Genomic DNA, 15,840 nt, shown 5'->3' with positions numbered 1-15,840 from the left:
GGTGAGAGCGGGGGGGAAAGTCAGATGACTAGTTCAGTCACCAGTACATTTACTTAAAGAGCATTTATTATTCGTAACACAGTTCACAGGGAAATAAATCAGAAAGTGTTCCTTGGAGGTCTGCTGGATTTGTCTACAACTGGAGGGGTGGGGGAAGAAATAAAAAAATCACCCTAAGACAAAGAGATTCAAATTGATGTCAGAGCACACAATTTTTTTAATACAAGTAAAGCAGATATATCATCTTTCAAATAGCAGGCATTGCATGGCCAAATTTTAAGACGCAATCCAGAAGTGAAAAACTTTATTACAAACAAACAATTTAGTGCCTTTAGCTGCAAAAGATCTTCAGCTTGAGGCTGCTACCTTTTAAGTGGGTATTTTTAGCCTAATGCTCTAAGCTGAACACTTTGAGCTAGTGTAGTATATTGGTGAAATTGTAATTCAGTCTTAATGTAAGAATGAGCAAGAATGACAGACACACAGTTTCATGTACTGAAAAATCCATGTAAATAAAACTAATTTTTTTGATAGAAGCACCACTTCAGGTCTTCCATTGGAGATTACTCAAGAGAGTAATATGAAAGGTTGCTGACAGAAGAGAGACCTTTCTTAAATGTCCCCTCTCTCTTTACCTGTGTCAGATTGCTGATTCCCAAGAGGAAGCAGACTGCGTCCAAGATATTGGATTTGCCACTACCATTCAAGCCAGTAATGGCATTGAATAATGGGTCAAAGCCACAAATTTCAGTCCTCTGAGCATAGGATTTAAATCCTTCAAGAACAATTGACTTGATGTACATCTTCTCTAGGTTCCTAAGTAAGCAGGCGAAGTATTCCTCCCAAGAGTATGCACAAAGGTATCTGGATTATAATCCTACATATTTCAAAGAAAAAAAGAAAAAAAGAAGCAAACGAATCAAACTCCATGCTAAATAAACAGCTAATTTTACCAGAAAATTGAAAGAACACATGACTTTGACAACAAAAAGATTATACATTTATAAAGGGAAAGTTCCAAGTAGACCCCAGATCCAGGAAGCATCCGAACAATACTTCAACTTCTTTAAGCGACGTGACTTTACACAACTTTCATCACGACATCTGTATGAAGACTGTGGTATAACCCTGGTTTCTCACAAAGCCGGCCGTTCGTCCCTCAGCCAGCACGGGAAGGGCCCGGATCTTTCAGAACCCAGCAGAAGGAGAGACTCCCTTTCCAGCCTGCAGGACTACTACCTGCTCAGCCCCACCGCACCGCAGCGCTGAAGCCCAGGAAAACGACAGCCTCGGCTCTGAGGCGCCGTGAACACAGCCCTACCCCTGCCCTTGCCCTTGCCCCTGCCGCCGCCAAAGCGCCTGCCCCCACGTTCTCGCCGACGGTGCCGCGGCTCCCCACATCCCTGCGGGTTACCCCTGCCAAGCGAGCCCTCGCTGGCGGCTCTGACGCCGAAATCAGTCGGGCCCAGCGCACCGGCCGCGGGTGGGCCCCCTCCCCAGGCCCCGCTGCCTCACCGCCGGCGCCCCTCCAGCCGTCCGGCCCGATTCAACTTTGGCGCCGAGAGTCGGCGGCCGTTAGAGGAAGCGCCTGCTCGCGGTTGGCTGCCGCGCTGCCTGCCTCGGGCGGGCCAGCTCCTCCCTTCCTGGCGAGACGCGGGGGACGAGCTCCGCTCCTCGTTCCTTTTCGGAGCAGGAGGAGCCCATCCCCAGCAGGGCCTTTTGGCTTGAGGGGAGGGCGCGCACGCTCAGGTCAGGCGAGCGCGGCGGGCAGGCGCTGACGAGAAGGGCCCCCTCCAGCTCTGAGAGGCGGGGAGGTGGTGGGTCTCGCTTCCGCGGGGGAAGGGAGCTGGAGCTGTGCGACCGCGGCCCCGGCCCCTGAGAGAGGAGAAGATGGCGGGCCTTCCTCCGTGAGGGAAGGGAGCGGGCGCTCTGCGACCGCGGCCCCTGAGAGAGGAGAAGATGGCGGGCCTTGCTCCTCTGGGGGAAGGGAGCTGGAGCTATGCGAACGCGGTCTCTGAGAGAGGAGAGATGGGGTTGGGTGAGAAGGCCCTTGGGCGTTATTGTGGGGTTGTGTGGCGGGGCTGAGGAGCTTGAGCGTTAACTCCAGGCTACGGCGGGAAGTGTCTTTGTACCGCCCTTAAATTAGATTAAAATACAGGGCAGTTCTGTATTTCAGCCCCACCTCCCCCCGCTATTCAAAACTTGCGAGCGCCTGTCAGTCATTGGAAGAACAGTAGTTGTCCACTGCTGCATTGGGTCAAAGTGAAAAAGCAACGTCACCTGAATGCATTTACTCTTTGTTGAAACTGCTCTAGTTATGCTGTGAAAATAGACCAGTATTTTCCAGGAGGACTTACATGTACTGTCAGCTGGACATCGTGTTACCACTGAGGTCTGGGGAGTTGCTGTAAAACTTACTGTAACGAACAATATAGTTTATCGTCTGAGGTTATTTTAATAATTTGAAATTATTCAGATTGTAGGCCTACATTATAGGGAAAAAATTTTGTGTGTTTGCTTGCTCCAGGAATTACATTGAATGCAGCTTGATCCATTTAAGGTATTGCTGTGACAGCACTGCTGCTGGAGGTGCTGTAGGCAGGAAACACTTGATGATGTCTTACCAGCTGTTCATTTGCTAACATCTGGACACTATACTGAGAAAAATTATTTTGAAGTATGGGGAAGAATCAGACTGACACCGCATTAACTATACAGCCATCATTAAATGCCACTTTTTATTTGGTGAATTGAAAATCTTTCCAGGTAATTTTTGAATCATTTTTGATGGGCAGAAAATCTGCGATCTGTAGCAAACATGCCTGCATGCTTCTTGCTTGAAGGTTAGTTCCTGATTAGTTTCTGTGAGAGGTGGCTGCTTGGACTACACTGCAGGTGGCACGTGGTTGCTCTTCAAAGGGCTGAAATGATTGTCAACATGTGGCTGATGGAGCTGGCCACTGAGTAGCCAGTGTTGTACCTGCTCCAGCTACTCCTTTTCCATCCAGGCTAACTACAGCTTGAAATAAGAAAATGTAAATAAAGAAGAACCACTTTGGATGTGAGAGGCTTTCCAACATAAAGATAACCATGTGTGTTCTCTATTTGCATGTGACATGAGGGAGAGGGATAATTTCACCCTTTCTTAAGTGGTTATGTAGTAGCTTTGACATCATGGGCCCTAAAAGTTGGGTGCTTCATTTGTTGTAATAGTAAAATGTGCTATTTTAATGATAGTGTTCAATTTTAAGGAATACCAAAAAAATGTTGCAGCTACATAACATGCAGTTAGCATGTTGGAATGAATATAGCATGTGGTTTTGTTACCGAAATCCAGAATAAAACTCCTTAACACCAATGTGAAGTTAAGAAGCAGGCACTTCGTTTATTGCAGCGCTGGGGACACGGGGGATTGCTCCTCCAAAGGCGTGTCCAAATTAGTATCAAAATCCATCGGTTTTTATAGACTTTTTCTGTCAGGTCATTGTTACATAAGCTCTTTACATAAAAATGCATACTATGCTCATTCTTAAATTTAACCTTTATAATGATTGGTCCTTTGATTATATGACCTTATCAATATTCTTATTTAAAAACAATCATTGGTCAGTTACACTTAGCTCTACAGATTGGAATCTTGGATACTCAAATCAAGATGGGAAGGGTAAGGGGGTTTCCAAGCAGCAAACTGGTGTCCATGGTGGTTTCCTTAGTTTCTTGAAACAAAACATAGAAAGACCAGTAACTTCGTGGTGAGGTTTCTATGGTTAGCTATTTCAAACTTTAACAATATTAAGGTTCCTATAGGAACACATAACACAGTTCCTAAAGTTTCTATGGCTACATTTCAAACTTAACAATCGTATACATTATGCTTCACAATTTTACTTCTTAATCAAACCTAACTCTTCTATGTGATTAAATTTTGATTTCTTTACCAGAATATTTGCAACAATTTGAGGAAGGAAAAGATATTTTTAGCAGCTGCTTACCTAAGAGAATTTTTAGTAGTATTATACCATAATGTATAGCAGATACCTTTCCTAGCTCTGAAGTCACAAGTAGATATTCTACAAAGGTAAACATATAGTATGGCTTCACTGGTTTGTGCAGTGAGTATTTTAAGAGTTGGGAAAGGATTTGATTTTAGTAAGTAAATGATGATACAGCACAAAATTAATGATCTAATCAGAAAGAGGTGGGTTTTTTGGAACTCACTACTGTGCTCACTAGAATCTCTGAGGACTGAAAGCATGTATCACAGCAGATAGATAAAAGACGGTGTTCTATTTCGGTAAAGCTACACCTGTTTCTTTTTATTTCATGGGATGAATTTAACACAGCCTTTTGGGTAGGCAAATACTGTAAGGGTTGTTTTTTGTATTTTGGTGGGGTTTTTGCACATCATTCTATAGTGCTGTTGATTCTTGGTTCAGAGGAGATAATTGTTCATTTTTTCTTCTCAGGACCCAGTTCTGGTGAAAGAAATTAGGGTGTGTACACCCTGAATAAATCTCCTGTGAGAGTTTTCTGGTTCTTAGGTATTTTGAAGAGTGTGCTGTAGAAACATGCTAAATATTAAGTAAAAACAACAATAATAAAGAAATAAGAAATTATCATTTTGCTTGCTCCTAATATTGATTTAATTCTTAAGGTGTTCATGCTCATATTTGTTCATATGAAATAAGAACTAGTTGTTGTACCAAGAGCTTATTATGAATTAAGAGCACTGGTTGCCATTATATAGTCACAGAATCATTTAGGTTGGTAGAGGTTTTGGGAGGTCATGTACTCTGTACACATGGGCAAAGCCAGACTGGACAGATCAGATTGCTCGCAAGCATGTGAAGTTGTATAAATTCTGAAAGATGGAGACTCCACAATCTCTTCAGGCAACCTATTTCAGTATCTGACCCTGTCATGGGTTTTTTTTGGGGGGGGGGAAATCCCACAACTTTCCATGTATCATTGGAAAAGACGGTCTTGTAAAATACATTTGTCATCTCTTATCCTGTTGCTGTGCACTCCCCTCAGATGAGCTGGTTTCCTTTTTCTCGATACTGCTTTACGAAACAGCATGTAGAAAGCAGTATATCTCCCCATAGCTTTTGTTTCTGGAGACTGAACAAAGCCATTTCTCTCAAGTTTTTCCTTATCTGTTACATTTTCCAGTCCCTTCATCATCTTGGTGACCCTACACTGGACTCGCTTGAGTATATCAGTGACTTCTTGTACTCGGGAACCGAGAACTCAACACGGTGCTCCGACTGCAGCTGGGTCCAAGTTCAGAGTGCTGGGGAAGGACTCTCCTTCAAGGTCATGACTGTCCAGGTCTTTTATAAGGACATCAAACATTATGGCTCCCAATATGATCCCCGAGGGATGCCACTAATAATGGGCTGCCAATTTGGACTTTGTCCCACTGAGGAGAATCCTGCAGTCCTTTACCTTGTTAGGCATTTATGCACCAATTTATCTCACCAGTGTGGCTGTAAGGATACCATGGGAGATTGCATAAGTGACCTGTTTATATCTATTCTTTGCTGTGTTTATGCAGTTTTATTTGCTTCAATGTTCTTCATGCGGAAAACCATGCTTCTCTCAGACTAAAGCAGGCACAGATTTCCTTGCACCAATGAATAGCATCTGAGATCAGCTAATGCAGGTTGTGGCTCAGTTTCCTGTTAAATTTGGGACCACAGGTGAGCTGACAAATCCAGTCAGTTAGTCAAAGTTTAGATTAGCACACTGAAATTCACTAATCTTACAATTCAGGAAGGGAAGCAAGGACAAGGGTTAAACACCAGACCAAATATTAAGCAGGCGATTTAGAAATTCTGACCTCCCTTTAGTCAGATAACTGGGACTAAGGTACATTTCTAATCTAGACAAGTTGAATACACACTAGATGTTGTTTCTTCTGTGGTGATACTGTAGTCTCCTTGTGGGGTAGAAGGTTTATATCTGCTCAAGCCTATACCTCTCATGAGCTGATATTCCTGTTAAGGTTTACAGCCCTTGAAAAGAAAGGTCCTGGAGTAGAGACTGAGACCCTAAAAGGCGGCAATCCCCCTCAGCACACAAGGGCAACAGATGAGTGCATGCTCGGGGTTCTCAGATGGGAAAAACTTTAGCCTGAGAAACCAGAAGTCTGGAGGACTCTCTTCTGAATCTCTGCTTGCGTAGTAGTAGAAAACGTGTGAAGCTTCCCCATGGCAACTTAGTCTTGCACATCTGGAGAGGTGCTGATCTTCACAAAGCACCAGAGGAAAGGCAGACGGGCTACGAACAGTGGGTGTGGGGGGCAGTTCAAGTATTTTTCTTTCAAGCCTGCAGATTTAGTGTTTTTAAACTCCAGTGGGAGATGTAATCCTTGCTCTAACTCTCACAAGTTTTCTTGTGCTGGGCTGAATAGAAATTTGAGAGAGGGACCATGCTATAGTCTGCTTTTGTAGGGAAGGAAGGTCCGTGCTCTGCAAACTGTATATGTATGCATTTCATTGGAAGTGAGTATTGTCTGCAGGGCTGTAACTCTCAAACCATGTTTGGCACACAGGAAAAGAATTGAAAGAGAAACGCTGCAGGTGCCTTGGTGGCAGAAGATAGATGCTTCATGAGACACAGGAAAATGTTTTCTGAGGAAGCAAGCAAGCATATAGAGGGAGGAGGGGAGGAAAGCAGGAAGGAAAGGTCATAGAATGACAGAATAGTTTGGGTTGGAAGGGACCTTTAAAAGTCATCTACTTCAACACCCCTGCAGTGAGCAGGGACATCTTCAACTAGACCAGGTTGCTCAGAGCCCTGTACAGCTTAACCTTGAACACTTCCAGGGATGGGGCATCTACCACCTCACTGGGCAACCTGTTCCAGTGTTTCACTGTGTAAAAAATTCTTCCTTACATGTAGTCTGAAGCTACTCTCTTTTTCACTTAAAACTATTACCCATTGTCCTGTTGCAACAGGCCCTGCTAATAAGTTTGTCCCCATCTTTCTTATAAGCCCCTTTTAAGTATTGAAAGGCCACAGTCAGGTCTCCCTGGAGCCTTCTCTTCTCCAGGCTGATCAACCCCAACTCTCTCAGCCTTTTTTCATAGGAGAGGGGCTCCATTCCTCTGATCATTTTTGTGGCCCTCCTCTGGACTCGTTCCAACAGGTCTATGTCTTTCCTGTGCTGAGGACCCCAGAGCTGGATGCAGGACTCCAGGTGGGGTCTCACCAGAGCAGAGTAGATGGGCAGAATTGCCTCCTGTGACCTGCTGGCCACGCTTCTTTTGATGCAGCCCAGGGTATGGTTGGCTTTCTGGGCTGCAAGTACACGTTGTTGGCTCATGTCCAGTTTTTCATCCACCAGTACCACCAAGTCCTTCTCTGCAGGGCTTCTCTCAATCCTTTCATCCCCCAGCCTGTACTGATACCAGGGGTTGCTCCAACCCAGGGCAGGACCTTGCCCTTGTTGAACCTCATGAGGTTCACATGGGCCCACTTCTCAAGCTTGTCCAGTTCCCTCTGGATGGCATCCCGTCCCTCAGGCATGCCAACTGCACCGCTCAGCTTGGTGTCATCTGCAAACTTGCTGAGGCTGCACTTGATCCCACTGTCTATGTTATTGATGAAGATATTAAGCAGTACAGGTCCCAATATGGGCCCCCGAGGGACACCACTTGTCACTGATCTCCATGCGGACATAGAGCCGATGACCACTACCCTCCAGATGTGGCCATCCAGCCAATTCCTCATCCACTGAACAGCCTACCCATCAAATTCATATCTCTCCAATTTAGAGAGACGGATGCCGTGGGGGATTGTGTCAAAGGCCTTACAGAACTCCAGATACATGGCATCTGTAGCTCTTCCCTTGTCCACCGATGTAGTCACACCATCATAGAAGGCCACTAGGTTGGTCAGGCAGGACTTGCCCTTGGTGAAGCCATGCTGGCTGTCTCAAATCACCTTCCTGTCCTCCCTGTGCCTTAGGAGAGCTTTTAGGAGGATCTGTTCCATGATCTTCCCAGGCACAGAGGTGAGGCTGACAGGTTGGTAGTTCCCAGGGTCCTCCTTTCTACTCTTCTTAAAAATGGGTGCAATATTTCCCTTTTTCCAGTCTCCAGGGACTTCACCTGACTCTCATGACTTTTCAGATATCATGGAGGGTGGTTGACAACTACAGTAGCCATCTTGTCAGGTCCCATAGACTTATGTATGTTCAGGTTCCTCAGGTGGTCATGAACCTGATGTTCGTTTACAGTGGGAGGGACTTTGCTCCTCCAGTCCCCATTTTGCGGTCCAGCCACTTGAGAGGTATGGGAAGAGAGGTTGCCAGTGAAGACTGAGGCAAAAAAAGTTGTTGAGTACCTCAGCCTTCTCTTTGTTGTTACCAGTTTGCCATTCATGTTCATTGGGAGGGTATGCTTTCTTTGACCTTCCTTTTCTGGCTGACATACCTGTAGAAGCCCTTCTTATTCTTTGCATCCCTTGCCAAGCGCCTTGGCCTTCCTGACCCCATCCCAACACAACCAGGCAGCGTCCCTCTACTTTTCCCAGGATACCTGTCCCTGCTTCCACTGCCTGTGCATTTCCTTCATGGCCTTTAGTTTGACCGGCACATCTTGACTCAGCCATGCCAGTCTCTTGCCGTCCTTTCCTGATTTCTTACACCTGGGCATCAAAAGCTCTTGCGCTCTATGGAGAGCATCCTTAAAGATCTGCCAGCTCTGTTCTGCTCCCTTGTTTCTGAGGGCAGTTTCCCAGGGGGTCCTATTGACTAGCTCCTTGAACAGCTGGAAGTTTCCTTTCCTAAAATTCAGGGTACTGACTTTACTCTTCACCTGACCCATATCCCTCAGGACTGCGAACTCCACCAGTGCATGGTCACTGCAGACCAGGCTGTCTCCAATCTTGACATCACTGATTAGCTCACTTGTGTTGGTGACCAACAGGTCCAGTATCGCATCCGCTCTGGTAGGGCTAGATGGACACTCCCATTTACATACCATAGGAAATGTCTCAGTCAGAGTTCACACCAGTGATCAGTGTTCACCAGTGGTGAGAGGCAAGTCTTGTCAGGGGCTGTGTGTCACTGCAGGATGGCTTCTCTGCCCCAATCGCTGTGGGAGCCCTAGGATGGCATTTTGCACAGATGCACCTATTTTTACTCACTGTGGACTATATAACAGTAACGTACTATGCTGAGCTAATGTGCACTGCAGGAGCGAGGAGGTCCTCAGGCCCCTTTTGCCAGATGCTGCCTGCTGTCTAAAGCAGCGATTCAAAAGGTGCTGATCACGGCTCTGTGCTTCTCCCCTTCCACTGCAGTTCCTTTGACTCTCATTGACTTCCCACTTTTTTGTTTTTTCTGTCTTGTCACTTTAGCTTTTCATTTATCCGTCTCAGTCTCCTTAATACTATGGATGTATTAGAGGGGTAACAGATGACAGGTATGTCTCAGATATGGTAGGTGGGCTGAAGCGGCTAGTTTTCCTCTTGAGGGAGAAGCTCGTTGCTTCTGTTACAAGCAGGATCTCATTCAAGGATGTATCTGCCCTTGTCATATTCGAGAAATTCAGGAGGGGGCCTCAGAGGGATTGCTAGTGCTTGAAAGTGTGTAACTTCCTTTCTGAGCACACAGGGCTGTCTTAATACCTACACTGCAAGAGGCAGGGGTGCTTAACCTTTGTAAGAGGTAAGTAGTGAGAAATGAGGGAAGGAGCAGTCAATGGACAGGCTTATTAAGTCCTGAAGCTCTTGCAGTAACTTCACAACATGAGATACCAGCCTGAGATTTCTTATCTTTTTCCCTTAAATTGCTTGCTTGGTGTAGTCAAAAGTTTAGGGTTTAATTTAAATTGAGTTTTCTAGAAATTTAAGCTTAATGGAGCTTTAAAAAAAGGAGGGGTTTTTGGGAGCTGTAAAATCAAGCAAATGAAATACTTATCTGTAGTGCAGTAACAGGCATGTCCCTGCAAACGTAAGAAGTACTGTGCTGCAGTATGTCTCAACAGCTTTGATGGAATTTGCATTTACTGATGTTGCAGCATGCGCTTGGACTGTATCAACATTTAAGCAAGGGGGAAACAGAAAGAGTGCTTGAAAGAAGCTTAAGAGTGCACCGCAGTGACCAGGGAATCGCAGCTGGCCCTTCAAGAAGCTTTGGCTTGGTTTGTCAGCCCAAGTCACCTGCAGTGTCCTGTCTTCCTTCCTATCTGTGGCCTTCTTGCTTATTCTGTCTTGCCAGACATAGTTCTTAAGATTCTTACTTTATGTGCAATTTCTGAGAGCTGAAGGGCAGCTTACCTGTTTCAGTGCAGGTCTTGGCTTTCCTTTTCCCCTCCCTGTGTGCGCTTGCTCTGCAGGACTGTTGAACCTGTGTTGGAATTACAGTGTTGCAACAAAGTGCAGGGCAGCACAGTCTTTTCACTGAGTTATGACTACTCACCTCCAACCTTTGACCTCCTTCCAGGGCTTGATAGCATTGCATAAAGAAGTGAAGTTGCAGCTTTATTGTTTCACAATGCAGCATCATGCTTGCTCAGATATTTGTGGTATAGTGTCTGCCAAAAGTAGCATGGAAGCGGTTTTCCTTTACCTTGTTTTCCACCACAGGAAAAAATAATTCCTGAGAAAGCACTGTAATAGCTAAACCAGAGGGGAGGAACAGGTAATTTTTGCTAACTCACAGGCACTTATGATTTGAGGCCATATTCGCTCCCAGGTAATTGGTAATCCTGTAATGTGTGGGGAATCCCGAGGTAGCCTGGGGATTATGATTCCCTTGGCAGTCTCTACTGCCAAGAAGTGCTTTTAAGTTTGTTTGTTTGTTTATTTGTTTTTTAAAGTATTTAGAAAGTCTTCTATGCTGGTGCCTGGCAGATTGCTTTGAAATGCTGCAGTGTTACCGTAAGTCAGTACTTCAGAAACTCTAAGACTTGATTTTGGAGTTTTAGAAAGCAAGCATTCTTTATTGCAGCGCTGGGTGCACGGGGGATCGCTCCACCTATCGTGCACACCAATTCTTTCACCAGTTGAGATTATATACAAAATGGATATACATATTAATTATTTTTCCTGGAAGTAATTAACATATTCATCTGAATTCTGGGAACTCATTAATATATGTAAATGTCCTTGGCGCAGGCACACTCGAGATCTTTGGTGGTCTTCCATAGTCTTCCTCACTTGTCCGCTAGTTCACCCTCTTCTAGTGATTCTGCACAGTGGGACACCTTACATGTTTTGATACAGCTTATCCTGAAGAACGTTCATGAATATCTTTTCTTGATTTATATTCTTTTAACACAAACCATATTGACGCTTCTAAGCTAAATTATATAAAAGGGCCTAAAGTTCTTATCTTCCCAGGGAATTGCAAGATCGACCAAAAGCGATTTCCTCTGGTATCTTACATGTGTTTCAACATACAGGTTTTCTTATCCATCACTAGTCAGCATAACAAGGCCACTCTGTTCTTCTCTCAGCACAAGATGTAAAACGCAGGAGACTGCGTAAACTGGATCAGAAGAAAGGCACTAGGTGAGACGATGATTTCTTGAACAACTTTGCTGTTGTGGTGACTGGTGGCTTTTTCCTCAGCACTGATCTACAAACTAATTATGTCTGAGATGAGATATATACTTTATTCAGCTTTTAATCATACGCTTTTCTTCTAATGTAGCTGGGAGCATAGCTGTTCCTGCTTCAGAATGGAGATAAAAGGAAACAAGTACCACAGCCATATCTGGAAATTAATTGTGACTGGCAGCAAGATGAGCTGTTAAGCTAACCCCAAATTTTAATTGAACTTTTTTGTAACTGACAGGCTTCTAAGACAGTTTTGTCCTCAGGGTTAGATTTGGACAAGCCCAGGCTAGGAAACCATATTGTTATCCCACAAATGGGGTTCGTTTACCTGGTGTGCAAGCCAATAACACACAGAGTCGAGGTATTTGCAAATTAATTTAATTGATGCACATGAATGGGTGCCTGTCTCAAAACAGCAAGCACATCTTTGTCTCAAAAATTCCCACATTTATGTACTTAAGTTTACATATTACATATGTATTACATTACAATTTACATATTTATCCAGTTTACATATTCATTATTATTTCTCTTAATGATTGGTTCTTTCTTCTTTGCCTCTCATGTAAATTAGTGCACAGACTGTCTTCTTCCTTCATTGTCTTCCTTTCAGTAGGTGGTATCATCTGAGTAGGTGGTCAATGAGTTGGTGGTCACAATCTCCCCCTGTAGGAATTACCTTTTACCTACTTCTTACTCTAAGCAGTTCTTCAAGGTTTATTGGCTGGGCCACAATCCATTACCTTTTCTGACATAATCATAAAGCACCATTGTCTAGTAGTTAGTTCCTAAACCCTAAATCATATCTAGTTATTGTTTCCCTATTTTAAATATTAACTGATGGGGGCTGTACACAGGATTTTAGCAGCTGTCTGGTTACTTCAATCATATTATACATATTAGTTGATAACAATACCACACATGATACAAATGTTAGTTGGGATTACTTAAGGAAAGTAAACTTTGCTGGTTTGACTCATGGTCCCTTGAGAGCTTTACTACTTTTCTACTTTAATGTGAAGATTCCCAGATTTAGGGTAGCACCACCAACCAGCTCCTCAGCCTCCAGTCACACTCAATTTTCTCAGACTTATCTGTCCTCTCTTTTATTCGTGACCTTCTTTTCCAGTTGCTAGTATTTACTATGGGATCCTGGTTTTCACCTCTTCTTTTCTCTCCTATTTTCACCTGAATTGTGAACCTCCTTCCCCATGCTGATTTTGGGGATTGAGCTGTGATAACCTGTGTGAAGGTGCTTTGCTTGCAGCTCTGCTACAGATTGTACCAACTGCAGTGTCTGAACACAGGCTGGATCTTTGCTTTCTTACATATATTGTTAGTGCATAAAGCCAAGATTCGCCAATCCATTACTTCTTTCCTAGGTGTCTGATTTTATGGAAGAAGTTGATAGAGATTAATGTAAAACTTCATTTTTTGATAACTTGATGGGCTATACCAGAGGACAGGGAGGGTTTGAAGGACATAAGAATAAATGCTGTCTTGTAATTAAACTTCAGTAAAAGCTTTCATGGTTCTTTGGTATGAATATCAGGCAGAAATGCATCAACTTAATTTTTTCCTGGGACTTGCTAGAAATTAATTATTTTTAAAAGGGTCTTTTTATTACCTTCATGGACTGTCTTTTCTCAAGTTTTTATCGTAGCTGCCTCTTTGCAGTAAAGTTTATAGTGGTCTATGAAACACTTAATACAGAAAACATACAAAAGAAATGTGTTATTCAAATCCACTGACACAACAAAGTAGTTTTACAGCACAATGGTTACTGCTCTTGGAGCTGTGATGGTGGCTATCACATGTTTAGTCCAGTAATGCTTTTACTGGACCCCACAAATGTTGCATCACTGTTGTCCCAAAAGTTGTTTACCCGGTGCGTGAAAAGCCAATGTACACACAGAGCAGAGGTATTTTATTCCAGTTCATGTTTGCACAAAGGTGGGGCCTGGTGGTAATACACAAAGCTAGCACACCTCATGCCTAAACAGGCAAGCAATTTATACAGTTCAGTTATACATATTTAATTTCCAAAGTTCTTCCCCAAAACTGTTATTGGTAGTTGCTTATCTACCACAGCTTCTGTTGGGCTGAAGTTTTCCCTGCTTCGAATTAAAGGTAGTGTTCTTTTATTCTACAGCGCATGGTCAAGGAGAGTCGGAGGTGGGGTAAATCTTTTTCGTCTTGGATTGAGTCGGTGATCGTGATCTCCCCCTGCCGCCTTTACTTTTCCTCCAGTTATCGAAGATCGTTGCTGACTTCTTGCCTATTAGCAATTACTTAACTTCTGGCACCTCCTGGGGTAGGATGTTCCCTTCTTACCAGCCTTCTAGTTCTTCTTGGGCACAGTCGTTAGCAAGGCATGCCTTGTTTATACAAAGGGTATCTTGTTTCACAAGGCCTTTGTGGCCTTTTTAAGGTGGCTTAAGTACATAATTTCTTAAACACATCATCACTGCTGTTTATGCTTTAGAGTTCTTTAATATGCTTAAGCAACATCGTCCTTATCAGTTCTTATGATTTTATATCTAAATGTACAAAATAATCTTGGTTTGTTAACCTGGAAGTTGGTTTGTGAATCCATGCATCAAGCATGTATCTGTGTTCTGTTTTCTGTTTGTTTGGTTTGGGGCTTTTTCGTTCACATCCCTAGCCTTGAAGTGGCTATAATAATGCAATTTCAGTAGAAGGTGAGAAGAGGTCAGCAGAAAGTTTGTCCTGTTCTCAAAGGTAGGCCTAAATGTAATAAAAATGGTTCAGTGAAATTAATATTTCCGTATTGTTTGTAGGAGGGATCATTGCTCTGCTGGAAAATCTGTGTATCACAAAAAGTAGAAATTTTTGATAGGAATTTGAAGATTGGTGTGAATGGGAAGTCTGAGTGCGGAAGCACCAGAAGGAACAGCGGAAGAGAGAGAAAATGGCCAGTATTGATGGCACCTGATTGCAGATCATCAGGATTACAGCACATCTTTGTGCAGCTTCTTTAGAGGACCAGATAGGGGAAACAAAGGACGGCCTAAAACAAGGGACAGCATGTTCCTGTACTCAGACTAAAGTGAAGAATCAAGCTATTAAGAGATGATGGTGGGAATGTAGAGAAAACAGGGTGGAGCCTTGCTGCACACAGACAAAAGAGACAAAAAGCAGGGAGTCTATGACTCACAGAGGTGGGACAGAATGGGAGACAAAGCATTTCTGAATCACTGTTGGCTCCCCGGGGGTACGTGCATGGCTGCCGATCTAGCTGTCATCCCTTGTACCCAGTCATTCCTGGCTGGAGCACATGGGTACCTCTTCCTGAATGCAGGACGCACTGCTGGCACAAACACCTCTTAGTGCTTGTGTGTATAAGCGATTGAGTGGGATCAGTTTTGTGTTACCCTGAACTCACCTTTTGCTCCCGTGAGCCCCTTTGCTGAGTTTGCTTTGTTGTTGCTGCAGTGTCGCAGTATCTTTTGTTACAGAAAAGTACAGATAAGCACCGTTCATACCAAAGGAAATACAGCGGCGGATGGAAATGCCCGGGGGGTGCCCCCTGCCTTTTTTTTTTTTTTTTCTTTTTTAAGAAAAAACATTTGCAGGTCAGATGCGATTTCTGCAGGTAAGTTTTCTGTGGCCTTGGTTCTTGTGATTGTATGTGGGATGTGAGGAGTGCTGGTTTTGGCTGCTCACTTAACGAATGCGGGATGCTTTGACAGTGAGCTTGATGATACTTCTTCCATTTTGTGAAAGATGTGCCTGTCCTGATGTAGGTGATTTCCCCAGCACACACTCCTAATGCAGGGACCCTTCACCTGTGCTGTGTTTGTTTCTCATCTAGGAACCAGGAACATCCCTGATGCATTACAGAAAGTTCCTGAGAGCTGATGAGTTTCCGGGTCTGGTGGCTTTTGCTTTTATCTCAGTGATTGAGAGCTTGCCCTGTTATCCCTGGTCCTTGCTTGTGCATCTTTAAAAAAGTTTTGTTTGTTTTCTCAGGTTTATGTTCCTAATTAGTACTTTTGTCTTCAGGTGTTTTGTCGTTAAACGTGCCGCTATGTATTGGTCTCACTTTCCACCCTTTATATTCTACTTTAATATTTTCACAAGAAAAATAAAAGGTGAAGACATAGTCCCTGTGATGTACTTAAGAAATTATGTACTTAAGAAGTGATGTACTTAAGAAGACCACACAGGTCTTCTGAAATAAGATACCCTTGTATACACAAGGCATGCCTTGCTAACGACTGTGCCCCTGAAGAAGAACTAAAA

The 15,840-nt window shown here is 43.7% G+C and overlaps 1 protein-coding gene across 1 annotated transcript in view; it reads right to left on the bottom strand.

Annotated features, from left to right (window-relative positions):
- The window catches only part of SMC2 (structural maintenance of chromosomes 2), a 21,977-nt gene extending 20,287 nt beyond the window's left edge, over positions 1–1,690 (bottom strand). The window contains exons 1-2 of the mRNA XM_010578142.1: positions 1,516–1,690; positions 636–877 (exon numbers count right to left, since the gene is read on the bottom strand). Of these exons, the coding sequence (XP_010576444.1) occupies positions 636–803 (168 nt within the window). The 5' untranslated portion in view covers positions 804–877; positions 1,516–1,690. The remainder of the gene's footprint in view (positions 1–635; positions 878–1,515) is intronic.
- Between the last annotated feature and the right edge of the window lie 14,150 nt (positions 1,691–15,840).

This window comes from Haliaeetus leucocephalus, unplaced genomic scaffold, assembly GCF_000737465.1.
Source record: "Haliaeetus leucocephalus isolate CR32 unplaced genomic scaffold, Haliaeetus_leucocephalus-4.0 Scaffold605, whole genome shotgun sequence".
Lineage (NCBI taxonomy): Eukaryota > Metazoa > Chordata > Aves > Accipitriformes > Accipitridae > Haliaeetus > Haliaeetus leucocephalus.
This window is presented reverse-complemented; position numbering and strand designations above follow the sequence as displayed.